Source organism: Canis lupus, chromosome 1 (assembly GCF_011100685.1).
Source record: "Canis lupus familiaris isolate Mischka breed German Shepherd chromosome 1, alternate assembly UU_Cfam_GSD_1.0, whole genome shotgun sequence".
Classification (NCBI taxonomy): domain Eukaryota; kingdom Metazoa; phylum Chordata; class Mammalia; order Carnivora; family Canidae; genus Canis; species Canis lupus.
Window position 1 is genome coordinate 25605561 of NC_049222.1, and position 25041 is coordinate 25630601.

General features: G+C 37.6%; 1 protein-coding gene across 1 annotated transcript in view; it reads right to left on the minus strand.

Moving 5' to 3' along the window:
• MOXD1 (monooxygenase DBH like 1) overlaps positions 1–25006 on the minus strand; it is a 95535-nt gene extending 70529 nt beyond the window's left edge. Inside the window, exons 1-4 of the mRNA XM_038526031.1 lie at positions 24701–25006; positions 6325–6471; positions 4710–4877; positions 4490–4573 (exon numbers count right to left, since the gene is read on the minus strand). Of these exons, the coding sequence (XP_038381959.1) occupies positions 4490–4573; positions 4710–4877; positions 6325–6471; positions 24701–24964 (663 nt within the window). The 5' untranslated portion in view covers positions 24965–25006. The remainder of the gene's footprint in view (positions 1–4489; positions 4574–4709; positions 4878–6324; positions 6472–24700) is intronic.
• Between the last annotated feature and the right edge of the window lie 35 nt (positions 25007–25041).

Here is a 25041-nt window from a genome sequence, read left to right on the forward strand (position 1 = left end):
TAACCCTATTAGGTAAGAACTAGTATGCCGATTTTCCAGATGAGAAAACTGAGGCACAAGGAAGTAAATAATTTGCCATAGGTCATACAACAAATAAAGGCCATCCTTTCTTAAAACTCAGCAACGGTCAACCTTTTAGCATGATGCTCTTTCATTTTCTGGGTCTCCTTACCAATAAAAAGTCACTCAGACAGCAACATTGAGCGGGGGGAAGGCCTAATAATAGTTGGGTTCATTAAAAGTTTTCTATGTGTCAGATATTATGCTAAGTGGTAATACAGTTTTTTTTTAACCACTACATAACTTTCAGTCCAAATAATCCCATGAGGAAGTTACCATTAGAATTTAAATGATAAAATGGAGCTACAGCTGACAAATAACCTTCCTATGATTAAATGACTGGTAATGGAAAGAAAGCATCTCCATCAGAGCACAGAACCTACCTATGATACCAGGAGGCTTATTGCCTCCCTACTGGAAAGGTGAGCCTGTAAGGCAAGATGGCTACCAAATGGTGAGACAGCCTAGCTGTTTTTCTTTTTTCTCCTCTTTAACATATTATGTTATGTTTAAATGGATGAGTTAGGAGTTCAATTTATCTATGAGAGAGTTCTCTACAAAACTCTACAAAACAACCAACCAAACAAAAAAAAAAGCCAAATGAGTATGTTAAACTAGTTATATAACCCCAGCTTCTAATACAGGACATCCAATCGTTACTATCAGGTGATAATGATATTACTGTTGACTAAAGAGAGTGGAAATAATCACTTTCTCTAAACAATTTTAAATTTAAGGTAAAGGTATTATTTGTCAAAGCTTAAACAGGGTTATATTTAAATATGGAGATATGGGCTGGACAGTGGGTCTCAGAGAGAGACACATAGAGGCGATCTCATATGAGAAGTGTAGTTTTAATAAAATTACTAAGTTTTCTTTGTATAATTTCCATATCTGTCTTCCAGTGTGATATGCTGTCATCTGACAATATAAATATTTTAAAATCACAATTTTAAACATCTTTCACAAAATCAAATACAAATCAATAAATTGGAATCATAAGAGAATTGAAACCACCAATAATTTTTATAATAATTCCATTACTTCTATGGATGAAATTATTAATGTTTGTTATTTTATAGTTTTATAAAATATTTACCTTATTTTATATTTTTGGTAGTAAATAATTTTTATCATTACATGATTAAACTTTAAATTAAAAATGTAATTAATATTTTTAATTTTAGTCATTTGCATTAAATATATTCACAAACAGCCACTGATATATTTTATTTATCTGCTTAATTTTATGGTTATTATAACTATGAAATGTATATTGGACAGTACTATTAACATTTAAACTGCAATTACACACTTTTCTTTGTTTGAAATGAATCCAGACAACAAAATTGATTTCTCACAATATTACTATTATCAATATGTTCTTAAAACTCACTGCAAATGATATATAATACAATATAAAAGCAATGTTCTTTTTCTGAGAAAGTATTTTTTGGTTTTTGCATCAGAGAAGAACTGAGTTGTTTTGATACAGTGAGTTGTGGAACATAAAATAAGGAATAAGGACAAGCACCTAGCTGATGGCTTTTCAAAACATATGAGTCTTTGATTCTATAAAAAGAAGAAAAGAAGATATAGTTCTCTTAAATTACTAGAAATCATCTCTGCTAAGGAAAAGAGAATGGAAATCAGGTAATTTCTTAAGGTAAGTTTTAGATCTATGAACTCTACTCTAGAAATATGTTAAAATTTTATGGACGCTGGCATAAGCCACAAATTAAAACTGTTTTTTAAGGATTGTCTCAAAATATATACGACCTGAATTATTTTTACAATCTTTATTTTTAAAGATTTATTTGGGGGAGAGAGAGAACAAGTGGGGGGAGGGGCAGAGGGAGAGGGAGAATTTCAATTAGACTCTCTGCTGAGCACAGAGCCTGGTGCAGGGCTCGATCCCAGGACCCTTGAGATCATGACCTGAGCTGAAATTAGGAGCCAGCAGCTTAACCGAATGAGCCACACAGCACTCCTATTTTTACGACCTACATATTTTGAATTTATTTTCCAAGTAAAGCTTTTTCTTCTCTTTCTTTTTTTAAGATTTTATTTTTAAGTAATTTCTACATCCAATGTGGGGATTGAACCCACAACCCCAAGATCAAGAGTTGCATGCTTTTCCAACTGAGCCAGCCAGGGACCACTTCTCTTTTTGCATATTATCCTATTTAGGTTCATTTCTGAGTAAAATGTTTCATAATACTTAAGGATCTTTAAAACATTTTAAGATTTAATAACAATCTCAGGAATCTATTCTATAAGTGGTATTCTTAAGTAATAATAGAATTTTAAATTCTAGACACCAACCCTCTGCCCTTACAGCAACCACTCCTCTCTCCCTCAAATCCCCTCTTGCTAGGGGTAAAGAACTTTCATCATTTTATAGAAGTCCAAAAGCATATCTGAGTATTACTATGATAAGCACACAATGGGAAAACTAGCTAAGAATTCCTGAATGGATACCAAGTAAATGTCCTACATAGAGAGTTAGAACATACACTCCCCCTTTAAGAGCAGACAAATATTTTTTCATTCTACTTAATTATTAGCATTAATAACAATGAAGAAGAATAAAAATGCATTAATGTAAGTGGTTACAGACTGCAATTTTATCAATTAATATTTGCTGGAAAATGAATCAGGGACCCATTTTGCGAAACATTTGCTTTCATTTCTGAACGTGTGGTTTTACATTTGTCCTTTAGGCTGAGTTCCCATTAAATCTATTGCAAATGACACACAGTACTGTATAACATATAGTATATATAAATATAACATTCTCTTTTCTGGGAAAGGTGTTTCATCAGCAAAAGGAAAGGCCTTTAGGCACAGTATTAAGGCACCGGCAAGAAACAGAAAATAACATTGCACAGAGGTAAGTGGCTCATTTGAAGTCTCATTATTGGTAAGTCATCTGACTGCAAAAATACTACACAAATATTTAGGACTACTTAGTAATTCAGTAAACATTCTCTCAATCGGCTCCTCTTGTCTCTGTAAGTAGTTATGAATCATATGTGTAAACAAAAGGCAGCTCTGCACCACTAGACAAATACATTAGAAATTAACAAACGTAAGTTACTTATAGAATGTATTCAGTGTTTCCATCTCTGCCAAAATACTCTGAGGTTAGTAGGGACATGTTATGACTGACCACCCTTTACAGACGAAGAAACCAGGGCTTACCCCAGAGCGACTTACCTGAGAGCACATAGTTAGTGAAAGAGACAACCAGCAAGTTGAACCCATATACTTCCCTCTGGATTCTAGAACCTACAAATTTGCGTCTTTCTCACACCCATGCTGCTTTGCTACATAGTCTGAGGCTGACAAAAAGCTGATGACATCTGGCCATCTGAATGTTTAGAGTATTTGTATGCGTGATTGAATTCTATCTTATTCTTTCTTATGTCTAGGACACTTTCCCTACCTTCTCATAATAGTTTCTTTGAGAGCATGGATTGTATATTCAGCCACTGTGGAACTACCAAGCAATTTCAGACCCAAGGACATATAATTCCTTAAAAATACTTGTTCATTCACTAATTAGATGCAAAAGTTTTGGGAGACTTTTCCTGGTAGAGGCAGGAGGGAATTAAAAGCCATAGGCAAACTGAGTTTATTTATTACCCAATTCTGTATTTTTGAATTCCTACAATCTACTAATTTTCCTGTTTTCCTATTCTCAAAAACTCACTATAAAAATTGGGTTCTTTTTACAATATCCAATATTTACAGTGAAGCAGACATTCTCAAATATTGGTGGGGAATATAATCTTCCCGTATATAATCTATTGATATGCAAATATATTATTTAAATTGAAACCCTAGCGATTCCAACTGTACAATGTTGCATAAGAAACAACTAGCAGTGGGGCGCTGGGGTAGCTCAGTGGGTTAAGGGCCAGACTCTTGATTTCAGCTCAGCTCATGATCTCAGAGTCATGAGATTGAGCCCCGAGTCAGGCTCCGCACTGAGCATGGAGTTGGCTTGATATTCTTTCCCTTTCTCTTCCCTCCCCCACTGCTCTTCCCCCTGCTCGCAGGAGCTCTCTTTCTTTTAAATAGATGATAGATAGATAGATAGATAGATAGATAGATAGATAGATAGATAGATAAAATCTTTTTAAAAAGAGAAAAGAAAAAGAAATAACTAGTGATGTTCAAATCCATCCCACAACTTTTACCTTACAATGTAAAATTAGGAGACAAAAAAACCAAAATCAAGCTATAATCCAAGATTTCTCTCTAAATTTAGTGACTCCTAAGACAGGGTGGGAGTCAGATAAGCCAGTTCTTTGTTCTTGAAATAGCTTTCCCATACTTGAAAATCATTTCTATTTTTTTAGGAAAATAACAGTATCTCCTTCATTCATACAAATTAAATTTAGCCTGTGAGTGAGTCACATACCTTTATTACATGATGCTTTTCCTGGAATACAGGAATCTTAAACATTTGACACCAATAGGTCGTACCTTTGTTTGGGATGGGGACCTGTCTTAATAAAAAGGCGAAGGGGACACAAAGTCACATTCTCTTGACATGCTATTAAACACAACAGCATAAGTAAAAACTCTTACATGTTTTCAATAAACCCTCCCTTTCAAAAATAAAACCTGAAAAAACTTACGTCCTGATTTACCAGGTCAAAGTACGGTACAACTGTAGGCAACACCTTGCTTGTCTCATGATTCAACAGCCGTAAACTCTTGGTGCCACGATTGGAGTCATGGTACTTAGGACCAGCTTCTCCCACATCTTCATGGTGGTAGGCCCAAATCACTCTCACAGTGCTCTCCTAGTGATCAGACAGGGGCAGCGTTATGTCCCATGAGGACACTTCCCTTAACACTGAGCTGAGTTTAGAGAACTCTATTTAAAGCAGGACAGAGACGTGAAGAAAAGAGAATAATGACATTTGGAGTCCTCAATATGGTCTCCAGCAGTAATTGTGTCAATTTGATTAGATCAGTAGGTATCCAAAAAGATAAGTTTCTCTTTGGAAGAAACAGTCTCTCTCAGCACACAAGATTCTGTCTGCCAGATGAAATTGGTTTTCACTCAGCAAACAAAAGAGATTGCTCAAGGCATGGTGGGGCAGAAGGAAGGCTTACTGAGGTATAAAGAAATTGTTGTGTCCTCCCACAGATAAAAGTGTCTTTGCCAGATCTTTGTAATAAGAACTTTGAAAATAAATAATAAAGCAAAAGCTATTTATTTTAAAAGCTATATTCTTTCTTAATAAGTCAAAAGACTATAATTATTTTTCCAATTAAAGTATAATTGCACTGTATATTACATAAAAAGTGATCCATGTCTTTGCATGTGTTTTTTCCCTTCCTCTTTTAATCTTTACGCTGAATGTTTATCAAAACAGCTTCAGATCAATTCAGCTTCAGATTTTTACATTCCCATTTTTAAAACTTTAATTTATCAAATAAAAAAGATAATTTGATTGATCTATAAAAAAATGAAATCAATCCAAGAAATTCATGGACACTTGCAAAATACCACATGAATTATCTACTGTCTAAATATTTAATTTCCATATGTATAAAGATATTAATGTTTGCATGAAGTCTGACAATAAGAAATCTTGTATAACATATCAGTAGGCAATTTTAATTTTTTTTTTTTTTTTTTTTAATTTATGATAGTCACAGAGAGAGAGAGAGAGACAGAGACAGAGACACAGGCAGAGGGAGAAGCAGGCTCCATGCACTGGGAGCCCGACGTGGGATTCGATCCCGGGTCTCCAGGATCGCGCCCTGGGCCAAAGGCAGGCGCCAAACCGCTGCGCCACCCAGGGATCCCCGCAATTTTAATAAATCTACTATTCATCTCAATTTTAGAAATTTACAAAAATGAACCAGTCACAAATCAGATGAATTATATCCTGATATTCAGTATCTAATTCCTTCTTGTGTAAATACATTTTTTCCAACCTTTATCTATTGTGTATACTCAAACTTTATAGAGAAAAAGCTAGAAACCTTACAGATAAAATCATACTCACTTTAAATGGCCTTTCAAAATTCTAGATTCACACAAAAATTGCCTTTATTGAAATGTGTAGTCTTAGATTTTCTGTGGCTTCTAAAAAGATTTCAAAGATATTCTAAAACACTGTGTGACTTTGTTTTCAAAGGTTATTTTTAAATATTTGTTCCTTTTATTCTATGAAATGTTTCACAACTGTAAATGTACAATTTGTTCACGTATGCATCCTCTTGTAGACTCCTTACCGTTATACTCTTGTCATTTATGTCACATGTATGCAGTTCTCTGGTAAATTCAATTATTGTGTGGGTACTATTTTCCATGGCATATTCCAGGTGGTAATCTTGCTGAGTATCTTTTTTCAACTCTCTGTTTGCATTTGTAAAATAATCCTGAGGAAAATAAGGAAAAGAAAAATTAGGATATCGCAAATTCAGAGTGAAAAGAATTTAGATTAAGAATATTTATAGTACCTTTAAAAAAAAAAACCACTGATTCTGTTTATTTACAAAATCCTGTATCTACAGTCATTTTTAAAGTCCTGGGAATTTTCAAGTATCGGGGAATATCCCAACTAGGAAATCAGTCCCCTATGAAAGTAGTTCATATTTGAATTTCTGGCCCTTCGGGAAAGTGTGGTATGGATTACAGTATCATAGAGCATCAAAAGAAATGAAGTAAACAAACATTCAAGATCATCTGTTACTTTTCCTTCATTATACAAATGAAAAGAGGAACTTCAAAACTGTGAAATAGCTTGCCCCAAAGTGAATGGACTCCTTTGTAACAAAGATAGAACCAACCCCAAGGTAGGCACTTTTTTCATTGTTACACCAGGTAGAGCTTCTCTTCCTCAAACCTAAAAGCAAAGAGGTTATAGGTTAACCTGAGGTTATAGGTCATTTCAGTATGTGCTTTAATAGCAAATGCTTATTAAAATGAAATGCAATGGAAAAGTATGGAAAGAAATGGAACTAGATGAATTACAGGATATTGAAAACCTGGAGAAATTTTTTTTATGGATCAGCCATGATTTTTGTACTAAACTTGATCACTGGTATACAGATCGCTTCTGGGATGCAAACAAATGCAATGGAGAGGTCATGCGCTTTGAAATCAAATGACTTAGGACCTGACCCCTAGCTCTACCCCTAAATATCCTTGGAGAATTGTTGAAGTCAAACTCTGTGAGCTTTTATTTTGTCTAACAGTAAAATGGGAATACCTATTTTATGTATTTTAAAATATATACCTATTTTATGAACTTTGAAAGATAAAGAAATCAAACAGTAATTGGGGGGAAATTGCCTACAATGGTTGGTGCCCATGTAATGTTAATTTCCTTTCCCCTCTTGCAACGTAGTTTGGTTTTTATCCGAAATATTTCCCTATACCATTTACCATTTTCTTAGATTTTACCATTTTTACCATTTTACCATTTGCCTACCATTTACCACTTGGCCCTTACTAATATATTACAAATATATTACAAAACTCATGGTGCTAATTTTCATCACTTATAGAAGATACAAAATTTGTCTTAATTATACCGGTCTTTCCATACATTATGATATTTTATTTTTAAAAAGCCACAAATGACTGATTTAGAAAATGCATGCTGAAACATTATTACAATTATTTTTACTAACATTAAAATTACATTTGAAGAAAGGATTGCCATGCTTAGCAAAGGAAAGAAAGAAAGAAAGAAAGAAAGAAAGAAAGAAAGAAAGAAAGAAAAGAAAGAAAGAGAAAACGAACACAAGAAAAAAACCTTAAATTGTAAATGTCATACTCAAATGGATGGCATTTGGCATTTTTGTTCCTAATACCATTTTAAGGTAGCTATCAAGAATGTGTGTAAATTTGACATCCAGATATTTGCTCAAATCCATTATTGGTGATACACAGAGCCTAACTAACTTTTTTCACCCAGTGACAATTACAACTCACTGAGTACATCCCATGCACCAGGCCCAGTTTAAGCATGTATTAATATATGCACACACATTAACTCACTTCCACCTTCACATCAGGTCTGTGAGATAAAACTATTTTCCTATTTCACAGACGAAAATACTAAAGCAATAAGAAGGTTAAGCATCTTGCCCAGGATCACACAGCTGGTAAGTAGAAAAGCCAGTATTCAAAGCCAGACAGTCTGACTCACATCTGTATCCTTCTTCACTGTTAAACACCGTAGCAGTCACTGCTGAAAAAGTATGGGTTAGTTTATATTTTTTCTGTCTACAGAGAATATCTATAGTTTTTGTTTGTTTTGCTTTTCTTACTTTTCTTACTTTTTCTACTGCTAAAGTTGGGGGCTATCAAAAAAATTATTCTGAGAATGAGTTGTAACTGTGAAAACAATTTATTTTTTTAAATTTTTTTATTGGAGTTCAATTTGCCAACATATAGCATAACACCCAGTGTTCATCCCACCAAGTGCCCCCCTCAGTGCCCATCACCTAGTCACCCCAACCCCCTGCCCACTTCCCCTTCTACTACCCCTTGTTCATTTCCCAGATTTAGGAGTCTCTCATGTTTTGTCACCCTCACTGATATTTTCACTCATTTTCTCTCCTTTCCCTTTATTCCCTTTCACTAATTTTTATATTCCCCAAATGAATGAGCCATATAATATTTGTCCTTTTCCGATTGACTTATTTCACTCAGCATAATATCCTCCAGGTCCCTCCACATCGAAGCAAATAGTGGGTATTTGTCATTTCTAATGGCTGAGTAATATTCCATTGTATACATATTGTGAAAACAATTTAAATGAAATATTCTTGTCATATTGTGATTTTCCCACTACATGGATTTTCAATATGTAGATGAAATAACAATGTCTATAGACAACAAGGGTCAGATAAACTATGCCTTTATACTGAGTTCACATTTCACTACACAATTCAAGTAATCACAATTTTTGCAAACAAAAGGAATACAACACAAAAAGCAATCAGGTTGAAGAGTAGAACAATTATCCTAGTCTTGCAAATATGTTTCCAGATCCATTGGGATTCCATTTGGAATGGATCCATTCCAGATCCATTTCCAGATCCAAATAGTTATCCAGGTGCCTTTTCCCACCTCTTTGCTTTTGTTCACACTCTTCTCTATCCCCCTTGTTCTCTTCCCCCCCACTGAGAAATCCTTTCCACTGACTCCACCCACTGAAACTTAACTCCATTGAAACACTTCCTTCTCTTCAAGACTCATGATTCTATCTCCTCTACGAAGCTTTCTTTGATTATTCCAACTGGAAGTGATCATTCCCTCTTAGGATCCTTATTTCTCTTTTTCATTCCCATGTAGCCTGCAATATGTTCTAGACATAGAATTATCTTCTCAACCATGTGGAAATTGTCTGGAAATAGAAAGCTAATCTTATCAATCCAGTTATACATTTGTACCTTTAATATAATTGTACTATAAACGGAACAAAAAGAGGGTGACAGATTATTTTCTCAATTGTTCTCAATTATATTTACATATGGTTAAGATCAGTATGGAATGTGTTTAACCAGTTGCTAGCATGGGTTTGAGTCCGCATGATCTGCCATCTGGCACTGAAATCTAGGAACATTGTTATGACCTTTTAGCCCCTAAATGGACATGAATCTTATGAAACTGACATCAGCATTTACTCAAAAAAGGTTTATGCATGCAACAGGCTCTTTGAAATCCTTTTATACTAAGAGGGCATTCCCTACCTATTTTAAAGAAATAGGCCCCCCCAAAAAAACACAAAAAATACCCCCAGATCTAAGAGAGAGAAACCGTGTTTCAGAAGGTTTTCTAATGTGAATTTATATCCTGAGTGACTTGCATATTGCAGATGTTTATTAAGTATGCATAGTTTTAAAAGGAGGATCCTGCCTTTCCTTTTGTTAATTCTAAATAAGGGGATAATTTTGGAAATAAAAATAAGAACTCATCATCCAATATTCACAACTTAGTGGTATGGGAACTGTTTAACTTGAAGGGAAATACTCCGCAGTAGCACCTTCTTTCTTCCTTCAACTTGTATTGAGAAAATAAATGAACCATAATCAAAAAGTCTTAATTGTGTCAATATTTTACAACTAAAAAAATGTCACATTGGCAAACCTTAAAAGCACAATTAAGTGAGGCAAGGAGAGAAAAAGGCAAAAATAAATAAATAAATCTGGGTCTCAAATTTCCTATCATTCAACTATTCCTGCTAGTAGGAAGAAAAGAAGGAAGGGAGGGAGGAAAAAAGACATGAAAAAAAAAAAAAAGCAGATCACTCAAAGAACAGTCTTGAAAATCTTTCATGCAGGGCACCTGGGTTACTCAGTTAAGTGTCTGCCTTCGGCTCAGGCCCTGATCCCAGGGTCCTGGGATTGAGCCCCACATCAGGCTCCCTGCTCTGAGGGGAATCTGCTTCTGCCTCTGCCCACCTCCCTGTCTGTCTTTCATGAATAAATAAATTTTAAAAAAATCCTTCATGCAAATCGGCTAAACCTAAAACGATATGCTCAGTGAGTCTAGAGGTTTCCTGACAGTTTGACAAAGGGATAAATGTTATTTGAGTGGATAATTACATGAAACCTTTATTTTGTACTATTATTTTCTTTTTTTTGTTTGTTTTTTGTTTTTTGTTTTTTGTACTATTATTTTCTTGGGAAATAAAAAAGAACTGCAGAATGAAATTGAAAATAAAACATGGACCAATTAGGAGCCCAAATACCAATAATATTACCTAGAAATCTATATTCACAAAACCATACTGTATAATTCTTATAAGATATTTATGACCACTTTTGGTGGATATCCTAGGATATCCTAGACCACTTTTACTCTCTGATTTTCACCTTTACAATTAGAACCAAGTGGCACCCCTTGCCCCCACTCCAAGTCCCATTTAGCAAATAGATCCAGATACAGCACTACTGTGTATCCATCGTAAAGACCATTCCTTAGCCATCACCCTTTGGTGCTTGATATTCCAGAACTTTTAAATCAAAAGTAGGAATATTGATCACAACACAATCACACTCTCATTGTCATGACTGGATGCCACAGCCATTATAAAAATCTAATTGTATGATGTATATTGCCTATATTACAAATTAACATAAAATACTGAGAAATAGCAGTAGACTCCAATTAAGTGTCATTAAACATGGACTTTATGAGGACAAGAGGGTTGAGGAGGATTCAGAGAATTGTGATTCTGTAGAGATTTTGTAAACGTTTAAAAATAAAATTTGAAGATGTTTTTAGTATGTAAATATAAAAGCTGATATGCAGAAGTCATTCTTCTTTACATTTACTGATTTTTAATGTACTGTAAAGTGAAATGTGAAGTAATGTTACCCTATATAAGTGGCTTTATGTGGATTTCAATCATATTCTACCTCAAACACCTACATTAAGATCAATTTCAATATGAATTGTCATTGAGGTATTACTGTTTTACCTTTTAAAGATAAAATATTTACCCGTTGCCCTTGAAAATCTGAGTTGATAATTAGACTCCAGCAATAAAGTTAATCCACACTTGTGTTGTAATAATGGAACATGTTCTCACAGGATATTTTGTCTTTTGAACACTCTACTTTGAAAAAAATGATGAAATAGATCACTGAGATTTCAAAATGCCATGCGGCAACAGCAGTCAGTCATCATGAGCCTAATTTGGCATCTATCACTTGGCAGATAAGCAGGAGTCCTGTGACTTTCAAACTAATATCCAAAAAGCTGGCTTTGATAATCTGTACGATTGCTACAACCTCTTCTTAAAAAAACATGATTACACAGAAGTTAAATTGGTTCTTACTCATTGTCAGGCTTTTTTTTCCTCTCTCTCTCGAATAAAATCTCTGCAACAGAAAAGAACTTTGGTGCTGTGTTAAGCAGGAAGAAGTGAAAACTCTTCTGGGTGTAATAAAAGATCTCAATAAACCCGGTTCAGACTGGAGAACCAAAATGTAAGCACAGCTGCAGGGGAACCTTGAGAAAAATGTTACCATCTGCCATCACTTTATTCAACAGGTGCTTATAGTTTTTTTTTCTTTTTTCTGAATCTCAAGAGCCTTGTTACTTCAAACATTTCTGTTTGTTGTATCAATTTCTATAATAAATGTTATGGTGGTTTAGTATCATTGATAGTGTAATAATCAATATTTTTGCATTAAAGAAAATCTTTGATCCTACAAAATCATAATGTATAAACAAACTATATTAACAGGATCTTCAGATTTCAGCATAAGCTGTTTTTAATAAGTCATTTCTTCACTAATCCTAGAAATCGGAGTGGAATGTCAAAACAGAAGCGGCTTGCCTTCTAGAAACCACTTCAGATAAAACTGAAACTCTGTAGGTGTAATGATGGATCTGTTAAATAGCTACTGGAATGCCAAAATAGGAACGCTGTTAGTCTGCGTTCCAATGCAGGACCCACCTAAGCAATCTGTTCTTTAAGTGCCACCTTCTGAAAATACACATCGTGGATTTTCCCCTACAGCCAATCATCTCAGTTCAGTTTTTATGTAGAGTAATATAATACTTTGCTGTAATTATAGAATTATCAGAGATAAAATGTAAAATTAACATTTTTGACTCTTAAAGTCAATGATAAACTTCAATGGAAAAAAGACAATCAATTTCAGATTTTATCATACAAATAAGATGTTATTACCTTCATCCTATTCCACCATCTTCATTTTTTAAAATTTGATAACTACCTACCACTGAATGCAAGAAGTAAATTTTGAGAAAACTCCTTCCTTCCTTCCTTTCTTCCTTCCTTCCTTCCTTCCTTCCTTCTCTCTTCTCTTCTCTTCTCTTCTCTTCTCTTCCTCTTTTCTCTCCCTTTACTCTCCTCTCCTCTCCTCCCTTCCCCTCCCCTCCCCTCCAGTGTCCTCCCCTCCTTTCCTCTTCTCACCTTTCTTCCAACACATATTTCATTGAGTGACTATTATTCCCTAGCCACTCTTGTAGGGCTGAGGGCACATGACAATACAGGATAGCAGACAAAGTCCCTACTATGATCAAACTTATAGTTTAGCTGAAGTGAGGGGAGAGCAGACAATTTAAAAATTATTTTAATAATAATATAACCAAAATGTTTAGATAATAAATACTTATAAGAGAATAAAACTGATTATAGAGAGTGACTACAAAGCCTTCAAGTTAAGTGATCAGAAAAGCCAGCACTAAGGCAATGATATTTATTCTGAGAAATAAACTACAATGAGGAGCCATCCAGAGGAGGTACAGAGGAAGCTGATTCCAGGAAAAGAGAGAAGCTATTGAAAAAGACCTGAACGGAGGTAGGTATCCAGTTCAATGATGCAAATAAAAGCTAGGGTGGCTGAACTATATAGTGCCCAGGGATCAAAGGAGGCCCCAGATCTTGTGATACCTTATAGGGTAGTGTACAAGTTCAAATTTAATACTAAGCCTATATAAAAGTCATCTGAGCTTTAAGCAGCAAATGACATATTCTGATTGACATGAATAAAGAGTGTGTGTGTGTGTGTGTGTGTGTGTGTGTGTGTTACTGTGGCTACCATGTAGAAGATGACAAGAGGCATAAGAGTGGTGGTCAGAAGACAGGAGTCACGGGGTACCTAGGTGGTTCAGTCAGTTAAGTGTCTAACTCTTGGTTTCAGCTCAGATCATGGATCTGTGCGAGATCACAACTGCACAAGCATGTGTGAACACTCACTCTCTCTCACATAAATAAATAAATCTTAAAAAAAAAAAAGGAGACAGGGGTCATGCAGTGGTCCGGGTGGTCTGCACTTGAGTAATAGTAAAACAAAGGGAAGTGGGCAGGTTTTAGATTTAGCTTGGAGGAAGAGCCAACAGAACCTAAAGATGTGTTTCAAATGTGGGGGTGAAGGAAGGAGCAGAAAAAAGAGTGACTCCTAAGCTTTGACTGGAGCTACCAGGAGGTGCCATTTACTGAGACTGGGAAGGCTGGGAAAGAAACAGGTTGAAGGTGAATGAGGTTAAAGTTGAGGTGAATACCTAGACAGTCTTCCCTGGAGTGGGAAGGTTGGGGGACAGGGACTATGTGGACTGGGAAGAGATAAATCAAAATTGTGCCACGACCAAGTTTCAGAAACTCACCAACTTCACACTCCACTTCTCTCGTGAAGCCCTCCAAATTCTCCTTCTGAGTATATACGAGTCACAAAGCATTCTTTTTCTTATTTCCTTTTTCAGATTTCAGATACACATTCACTAATACACATTCACTATACATAATTTGAATATACTGAAACACACGGTAGGGAGATGAAATATTCTCACACCCCCTGTAATGGTACAGTGTGCACCTGTCCACAGAGACAGGACAACTTTTATTTACAGGTTAACAGCATAACAGCATTGACAGTTTCTAGTATAGTTGCAATATCTTCTCTTCTACTGAGTTCTTGAATAACCTGAAGTATGAATGTGGAATAAAGTTATTTTCAGCATCACACTAAAGCTGAAACAACCTGAAGGACACCTGATCCTAGCTCCCACCAAAGGAGGAATTCTTTCAAAAGTATTTTTTTTTAAAGATTGACTTATTTATTTGAGGGAAAGACAGCAAGAACTCGGGAGTGGCAGAAGGAAGGGGTGAGAGTGAATCTCACACAGATTCCCCACTGAGCACAGAGCCCAATGCGGGGCTCGATCTCACAACCCTGAGATCACAAGTCGAGCAGAAACCAAGAGTCCGATACTCAACCAACTGTGCCAACCAGGTGCCCCTCTCAAAAATATTTTTAAAGAAATGATTACACAGTATTTAATAACTTTAGTGAAAAGCTCATGAATTTACAACTTCACAAGGCAATGCATTTGATTTTAAGACCTCTCATTATCAGAAATGCATTTGTTATACTGAGCTAAATAAAATCTTCTACCCTTTAACATATTAATTGAGTCTTTTTTCTTCCTTCTGGAGCCTGTACTCTTGAGGAGTACTGTCCACTATTTCAAAAACGATGATCACATCTTTCTTTTTTTTTTAATTTTTATTTATTTATGATAGGCACACAGTGAGAGAGAGAGAGAGGCAGAGACATAGGCAGAGGGAGAAGCAGGCTCCATGCACCAGGAGCCCGACATGGGATTCGATCCCGGGTCTCCAGGATCGCGCCCTGGGCCAAAGGCAGGCGCCAAACCGCTGCGCCACCCAGGGATCCCTGATCACATCTTTCTAATCATTCTTTCTCTAGGCAAAACATTGACAGCTGTTTCCCATTACCCAGGGAACCCCAACTTCCAGAGGTTTCAGTCATGTTTGTAATCCTCTCTTAAGATCTCTTAAAAATGTTATTCTAGAACTTATCTTCTGATATGATTAGCCTAGTACAGAGTACTCTGTTGTTATTACCTCCCTTGATGTAAACAGTAGAGTTTATAGGCTAATGTTGCATCTGTGTTTAGCCAGCACATATTCTGAGTTTAAAATGACCTAATATTTAGAACGTTTCCATATGAATTCCCATTAAGTTCAACTTTCCACACTTCATATATACACAACCAATTTTTTAACCAAGTGTTTACTCTATTTGTATTCTCAGTGAACTTTTAACTTTTAATTTCCTTTCATTATGTGAATATATCACTGTCTTTGAGTCCTCATCCCATAGTCTAATGTAGCCAGTCTGTTATCAACATATTTTGGGTCTGAATGTTTAAATATCTATGATTATGCCTAATTCAACTTTAGTAGTCCACCTCATACAAGAAATGAGAAGCCTTGCCAGTTATTTTACTGTCATTCAGATATACCATTTATTTAATACTCCCACTACAAGTCCAGCAAATCAAATGCAAAAGAAAATGCAGTCTTGTCAGTATCACTGTGTTTATTGAAACCATGCTGGTCTCTAGTCATTAATGATGTCAAAGGATTCATAAACCAATTGCTTACAGTTTTTCCTCAAATTTTCAATATCCCCCATTGTTACATTTAGCTGACACCTTTTCTCCAAGTTGAAAAGCTACCATATTTGTCTCCATGTCATCTCCTGATAATTCTGACATTTCACTGATTGCTTGATTATAATAATCTCTTGTATTCAAGCACTTTCAATGTGCCATATACCTTGCTTAAGGTATTAAGATATTCTTTAGATATCAAGAGTCTCTTCTCCATAAAGTTAACGGTCACTTAGAGAGGCTAAGGAGTTTTCCAGGGACCACACATCCAATAGGTAGCAAGAAGTGCGAGGATAAACACCAAAAATTCTTGCTTGTAAGTTATATTGCAGGCATTTTTTGATGACCTGCCAAGCACATGAAACTGTTGTTCCTGGTACCTCAGGAAGATGTGGCAATGCTGACAGTCACCAACTTGTAAATGTTCCATCCATGCCCTAGTAAAATACTAATTATCTACCACTCCCGCTACTTTTCCTCTTTCTCCCTTCTGCAGTGATAGCTTTAGGGCATTTCAGTGCTTATTAGTAATTTGGGGAATGGAGGGAGGAAAGGAGAAGATATCTATTTACATAATTAGAAAGACACTTGAGAATTTTTCCAAATACAAAGGAAGTCCATTGTATTACTGTTAATTCTAATAAAAGATTTTAAAGTAGAACATTTCTCATTTCTCTTGGCTTAAATACATGCTGAGAATTATCTGGAACTTTCATTTATTAATGTTCCTTTGATGCCCTGTAGCCATATATAACTTACAAATTTTAGACTCTGTGTGGGCAGATATTCCTGTTGCCTAGAAATACAGCAGCTAGAACCAACTGACAAAAGTTGTATAGAAATGATAGCTATGAGGAGGAGAGAGATTTCTGGCTCAGCATATGTTGAAATACACCACTACCCACAGTCCTTCCATTGCTACTCTTGTTTCAACATGTAAATATGAAAAAATACTTAGAATTATCAATAACTTTGTCAAGCTCATCTCAGAAGTATTTCCATTTTAGGAAAATCCACTTTATTCTTCTATTTGATAAGACAATTGTCAGTATCCAAACATATGATAGCCCTTGCTTCAAATACCAAACTTCAAAACCACTCTGAATGGCTTTGTATAGAATTGTCCTTTGCATCGCCATGCCGAATGCCTGAAATCTTCCAAGTTTCAGTTGACCTGACTCCCATCAAAGAGCCTGAACACATAAGGTCAGTAGTTCCCAAGCATGTCTGCCGATCAGAATCACCTGGGAAACTAAAATGTATTAGTGCCTATGTCCACCCCCTGAGATTGTATGAGATTTAATTGGCATGGGGTCAAGAGGGTGGTTACCTGGACACTGAAGTTTTTTAAAGACACCCAACTGATGCTAATGAGCGGAGAAGTTTGGGAACTTCTGGCATAGGAAGTATCTTTTCCAAGTTCTCAGTTCTCTATTAGCCTTGCTGTTCATCACTTGACTGCAATCTGCCATAGCATGAAACCATCTTGGCCCCGTCCAAAGGGACTTGAATGTTCAAAGTATTAGGAGGTCTAGCTTCTACATGGTTTCATCTACCATGAGTTTCCTTGTATGAGTGAGTTTCATTGCATGAACTTTGCAGGGGGAAAAGGGCAGCAATCTAGTTTTATCTAACACACTGAGATTTCTGAGTTTTAGTTTAAAAACTGCCCAAAAGATGGAAATCTTCTGCAGGCACAGATGTTTTGCTGATCTAGCTTCTCCAAGGTCTTTAGCTCCCTAATATTGCTGCTGATGAGAAAGAATACAGTGTATAAGAGAAAAACATGCACACCTAGAATTAAGAAAGAAACTTCTATAAAATCACCAAGTCTCTAGATCAAAGCTTGAAAGACTCTAGTTGAGCTTACTAAACATCTGTGTAGCAATGCCACAGAAACAGAAAAGAGAGCTCATGTGGTTCAGACACATTTGTTAAAACATTAATTATATTTCTTCCAGGTAGGTAGAGTCCTATGTTCAAGGTCACTAACTTCTTTGATGCACATGCCAGATAATCTTCTTCAGAGTATATAATATTTTGAGTTGTAAACACTATGATTAATCTCCAAAGACAACCTTTAAGACTTGAGACATTTGTTTTCCTTCAGGTCTTGATTATAAGTATACTGTCTGGAATAGCCACATGATTTCTCCTTATTACATCACTCTATTTTATTTCTCAGCACTTTCTTGTATTTTTCTTTATGTATTTATTTGTTTATCCCCCACCAAAATGTGAGTTCCATGACACCACTAACTTCATCTGACTCAATGCTACGTCCCTAAGATTTGGAACTGTTCAATAAAAGTTCAATCAATATTGGTTTAATGAATAAATGACATTCCAACAATCATGGCCCATAGGTAAGTGTTTTACTCTGTCATATGAGTCACAAATGATCCCCTTTCTGTGTGACCTGGAGCTTAAGTTTATATACATAAAATGGGAGAAATAAGACGTTGACTTCACAGGGCTATTGTGAGAATTATGTGAGAGTCCACACTTTAAGTACTTATCACAGTGTATGGCATGTACGGAGAACTCGAGGAATGAAAAATCATATCATAGAAATGTATATCAATGACATTTATAGTGGGACAAAAGTAGGAAGATAAATACTATGACTTTATTTTACCAATCTGTTTTAAGATATATTTTATTATACACGTTCTTTCACTATGAAGGAAAAAATTGGAATATGTTTTTATGTTAGCTACTGCTTCCTTGCAGGAGAAGAAAGAACTGCAAATTGGGACTCAGAGGAAATGAATCCAGGCTGCTGATCCGTACGGCTTCAAGCAGCTGTTTAATAGGTACATAAGACTCAGTAAAATTGGGGGTGTGGGGAAACTTAGGAAACTTGAGAGGAATCAACTGAACTCTTGAGTTTTTTCTTTTTTTTTTTAAGTTTTTTCATTTTTTAGCAATCCCTATACCCAACATGGGTTTCGAACTCATAACCCTAAGATCTAGAGTCACATGTTCTTCAGAAGAACCAGGCGGACACCCCTGAACTTCTGAGCTCTTAAGAGCAGTAAGTAAATACACAAAATAGCAATATTTAACTTGTAAAGGCAATAATTGTTCAAAGTTTTTCTCATAATTTTTGGCTACATGAGGTGAATAGGAAAGACCTCAATAGCAAATTAAGTCTGATTTATACACTATTTATATGACACTAGATATATAATTCCAACTTTACAGTTAACAAAATACTTAAAATACATTTTAAGTCATTTTTGCAGAATTCTCTGCTATGTGCTATATGTTACCCTTATGAGCAGCACTTTTTTTTTTTGATCTACTCTAGAATGTAACAAGTTTTAAAGACATAGCTTAGGAAGAGGTTTCCTAGAGAAACAACTTTCTATTTAAATGTTGTGAGGCATCCACATGCACAATTTTGTCTCTCTCTCTTTTTTTTTTTTTTTTTGTACGGATCAAACATTTTCAAAAACATTCATATAATTAATTCATTCCTTCTGCCAGCAACTTTACTGTAATAGGGCTCTATTACAAAAAAATGAATCAACAAGCCACCATTCATGATCTTTGAAGCAGACTCTCCCTTCCCTTCCAAGAATCCAGAAATTTGTCATTGGTTGTATGAAGTCTTGAACTTTGTTGGTCAATCCAGGTGCAGTGTTCCCTTGGCTCTTAGGTCGGCCCTGCTTCCTCAGGCTGGCATTGTGAAACCATCTGCCATGCCAGGAAGAACCACACAGCTGAAGAGTATCATCGTGTGCCGAGCATTACACTGACTCATGTGTCCCTATTACTAATGCACAAAGCACGAAGCTTGGAGAGGTCCCTCTGTCATCTGGAAATTGGGTTGGGGGGGCATAATCTGAAGATTTATAAATATCTCTTAACAAAGCCCCAGCTGAGCTGTGTCAGGGTTGTACACTCTCTTCATCTTTCCCTTACAGCTTTTCAATTTGCTTTCCAAACATTTTTTTGTTGCCGTTGGCTGGGGTGTACTTAAAAGCAGCACATCCTTACCACAAAGAATGCTCACTGTTTTCTGTGATTTCAAATCACAGAATTTCCAAGTACTTCCTCAGTGAACAGCCTATGGGCAATTACCCTGCTGCTAAAGACTTATTTCTCATCACAGAAATGTTTCAGTTTTAGAGACAGCCAAGGAGCAAGGCTGTAACAAATGATGACATATGTTTCAGCCTCCATTCACTAGCAATTTCTACCCCCAAAGGATGAGTGAATCAATTTTTGTGCAAATTCAACAGGCACATCCAACAATGCTGCCCTCTTCTCTAATTCACACAAACTAGGCATTCATCAACCCGGATTATTTGCTTCAAATGGGTACTCACAGTTGCTAAGTGGCTGGGGTGGGGGGTGGGTTTGCACTGTGTCAAAAAGGGGCAAAGTACAAGGAGAGGACATGAATCCATCAGGGAAGTGAGAGTTAATTCATTGAGACAAAATACTGAGGTTTTCAAAAGCCAATGCAAGAGGAAAGACTGCTTCCCACCCCCACCCCTGGCAATCCTATGAAAGACAGTGCAGAAATGACCTCAGCAGCATCCCAGGAGTCACATCACCCCAAGTAAGAGCCTCTCCACAATAGTATATCTGATAGATTATACTGAGACAGGCTTCACTTTGCAACCACTTTTCTTTTTCTTTCCCCATTTGATTGGACCTGGTTATATATCATTTGAGGAACTACCTTCAGACTGGGTCAGTGGGTTACAAATTGTGCAGAGCAAATTTCCATAAACCCTCATACTTTTAAGGGTGGCCAAGCCTATTGCCTTGGGGCAAGGAAATCAGAATTTGATTTTTCACTCCACAAGCCTAGAAGCAAATGTCACACAGCCCTTTGGAGATATTCTCATTGGGTCCAACCCTGAATTAGTGACTGGCACCACCGAAAAATATGGGGTTGTAGGAGCTTCAGTAGTCTTTATTGACAGAGGAGTATGGAATAGGAGAACTAACTGTTCACTAACTCCTTGTGAGTGGTGTGAGAGAGTGTGTGTAAAAGGAAAGAAGGTGAATAAGTAAATATTGCCTCCTGACCTCAGTAGTGTCAAGAGCGAGTAGATGCATGTGGGTATGTACTCAAAGGTGGTGCTAGGAAGGAGACTGTGATAAATTAGTGGGGATGGCTGTGGAAGCAAGTATTTTGCAAAGATGGCCACACTCACATATTTCATTCCCCTGTGACCTCCTTATGATGTGACACTGAGGTGGAGTCTACGTTCCCTTTTGAATCCAGTGAGATGCAACTACTACGAAGATGACTCAAAGGCTAAGTTATAAAAGCCTGCTCTCCAGTTCCTACCTGGGACTCACCATTGGGCCCCAGCCACTCAGCTGTGGGAAGCTGAGGGGCAACATGGAGTGGCCACATTCCCACCACAGTACCAGCTGAGATCCCCAGCCAAGAACCAACAGGAGCTGCCAGTCAGGCAAGTGATTGAGGGAGCCTTCTGATGATTCCAACTATTCAAATTGGAGTAGACATCAAGTGAAATAGATATCTGTCCTCAACTAGCCCCTCTCAAGTTGCACATCTGTGAGCAAACTCAGCGTCACTATATAAAGTGACCATGTTTTAGGGTGTTCTGTATACAATAGATTACCCAAAAAATGGGCAAGGTCTCCTTGGACACTGGACGTTTCTTGGTACAGAATAAGCTGGGCCTGAAGAGAAATTGGACCTGCCTCTCTGCCTTTCGTTGTTTTTCATAATTTGGGTTGATTCTTTACTAACCTTAGCTTTTTCCCTCTTGGCTCCAGATTAAGCTGTCCATGGGCTATTACCACACTAAAACTTTGTGTATACATGTGCTCTACATGGCACTTTCTACAAACTTGAATTGTGGCCAGTATTTCGTAATCAGATTTTACTTACACATATCTAAATTTCCATCTTCTCTCAAAAAAGAGCAAAAACAAAAGATCTGCCAATAGCTGATTTGCATTCCCACATAACAGTAACTCAGTCACAAAAACTCTTTTTTCCTTAATCCTCTCTACGATCTGTTGTGTTGCATCAAGCCCTTCAATCTTTTATACTTGCTATCTGACCTCTACAGGCACTTGGGTTTGTGGCACCTATTCTAACCAACAATTCTCTACTGGTTGGTTTGAATTTATTCTCACACAGATATCCAGGAGTTAATATCTATTGAAAAGAAAAGTTTAAGATAATCAGAAAAATAGAAGTCAGGATAATAGAAAAAATATCTGCAGGCCAAGTTTTTATAAGTTAAATAAGAAAGGAAGACGTAAAATATATGAAGAAAAAGCTTCGAGGGGAGGAGAGGTGACCCAGATGTCAACATAGGTTATTATCATGCAGGCTGATGCCATCTCCAACCACAGGCAGTGGCTGCCCATGCCTGGATACCCTAGAAGCCAATGCTTTGTCTTGCAAAGTTTCTTCTCACTGGGAGTAAAATTACATGAAACCCAAAGTCTACTAATTAAATCACATACACTGTTTAAGAACCCTATTCACCTTTTGGTATAGTTGCTCAGGATATCCTTATCACACCACTGTAGGAAAACTCTCAAATTAATAGTTTCTAGAGAGAAGATTCGATTTCAAGTTTTGGAAAATCACCTAGCCTGGATGACCCAGCTAAACTGATACATTTTATTTTTGGTGACTTTCATTTTGTTAAAGAGGTTTTTTAATCAATTTTCTTTCTATGTAACTGGCTAGCCTAATTTTTAGTGTATTTTATATGTCCTAGAATGAGTAGGATTAAGGAAAGGGAACAGTAAAGGATGTCAGTCCACTAAGAAAATAATTATCATTTATGGATAAAAATAAGGATTTTATTTCCTTAGGAATAAAAATGGAAGGAAAAATCCTATTTCTTGCTCATTAACTATATTGAGAAAATAACCATTCCTAAGGTTTATCTCACGGTTGGTAGATACTCCTTGATTACTTTAAGAAAAGTTCTATGGCTCAAAGTCTATCCAAGGGGCACTTAGTTAATTTTTATGCAATTTTTATGAAGAACCACCAGCAATATGAAAACACTCTGTAGTTTAACAGTCTGTTTTTGTAGTGGGCCAATTATAGCATGTTGAAACAGGACTCTACTGCTAGTCTTTCATTTGATATCAAATTGGATGGGCTTTCTAGAAATGCTACTCTTTGGGAAAAACGGTATCAAGTTATCTTTTAAAGTATATCCTGTTTTGTGATATTATCATAGTAAGATTTTCTACGTCCCTTTCAATGAAACATGCAAGGACAATTAACTGGGGATATTCCCTTCCCCATCCTGAACAAACATAAAACAAACAAAAAGACTTGGCTCCATTATGTACTTAAATAAGGCATTTTCTTCTTCCTTATCAGAAGAGAGTTCAGTTATTCAGCTAGTGAGGCCCGTATTTGGAATCAAATTCTTGGTTTACAAATTTGATGTCCGAAATGCTGCCGCAGGAGGAAATTTATACATTAATGACTTCAACAAAGCAAAAATCCTCATAAAACTTAATTTTATTGGAGTTGTAGAATACTTATTTTGGGAAGAAAGAATTAGTTTATGAAAAAAAAAAAACAGACAACAGGATGGTTTTGAAGTTTTTATTACTGTCATTTTCTTAGTGCCAGAATTAGGGTTAAAATTGATGGCATCTCAGCCAGAAAGTTGTGGAAATCAAACTCACAAGTCAGGAATAAAATTACTGAGAAAGGCACTTTGAAATCCATCCGGTGCATTGATATTAATATCATTAAAACCTTAACACAATGCCATAACACCAAGGAGTTTTCATTTGGAAGAAGAAACTTTTAGCAAAGGGCAGTATTTTGGGATGAATTCTTTAAATAACAAAGTATAGTCACCACAATGTTATGTAACTGTGGAAAAGTGTCCAAAGGTTGTCAAGATCAAATAAACAAAGATGTCTAACCACCTAATCGTTCTGGTTTTCTCACGATTCTCGCCCCCCTTCCCCCCACCCATTCATAAAGATGTCTATGAACAGGCAACGGTATCTACTCCACTCTTTAAAGCGAATCGGCAGCTGTCAAATTGACTGTAAGCTATTAAAATGCGTGAAACGTTTCTCCACTTAATAGAGGATTTTGCCTGGGGAACTCTAAGTTTTGCAGATCTCGGAATGGGCACCCTAGCGGGCTCCCAGAACAGCAGTTCCCAAACGGTTCTTGGGGACCTTTCATTCATCTCTCAGATGAGGCAGCTGACCTCAGCTCCGCCGGGGACTCCAGGGCAGCAAGGATTTGGTTAGGTTCCGGGATCCCGGTCCTAGACCGCGAGGCGGCCAAGTGCCAAAGGTCACAGGTCCCTCCAACCCCGAGGGCCGTCGCGTTAGGTCCCCGAAGGGTCGTCCTCCTTTCCCATGAGGGATGAATGGGGATGCGCGACATCCCCCCATGCGATGTGTATGTGGGGGACCTGTGAAGTGGGGCGCTGGGGACAGACGGACAGCTGCCCGACGTCCCCGGGGCTCGGCTTCCCGGAGCAACCCCCGGGGCCGGCGGAGGAGCGGGGAGCCTTGGGCTCCAGGGGTGCGGGAGACCTCCCAGGGGAGCGCGCGGGGTCTGGACCGCGGGGCGGCGGGGACGACGGCTTCCAGCCTCCGCCGCAGAGGACACCGGCGGCCCCGGGGGCGCCTGCACACGCGCCTGCCCGAGGGCGGGCCGGGCCGGGCTCCCGGAGCGGACGCGCTTACCTGCAGGTAGGGCCGCCCCTGGGCCACCCCGCCCACGACGATGTCGGCCGCGGCCATGGCCCCGGTGGGCGAGAAGCCGAAGCCCACGTAGCCGGCGGTGCGCACCTCGAGGCGGAAGGCCAGCCGGCCGCCCCGGGGGCCCCAGCTCAGCCAGTACTTGCCCTGGGAGTCGAGGACGGTCTGGTGCGGGAGGGCTCGACCCGAGCCCCCCGCCGCCGCGCCGGGTAGCAGCCCCCAGAGCAGGAGCAGCGGCCACCCGCACATCCTCGGGCGCCTCTTGCCCGCAGGCACCTGGGTCGCGCCGACTGGGAGAGGAGGAGGCAGCTGGGGGGGGGGCGGGG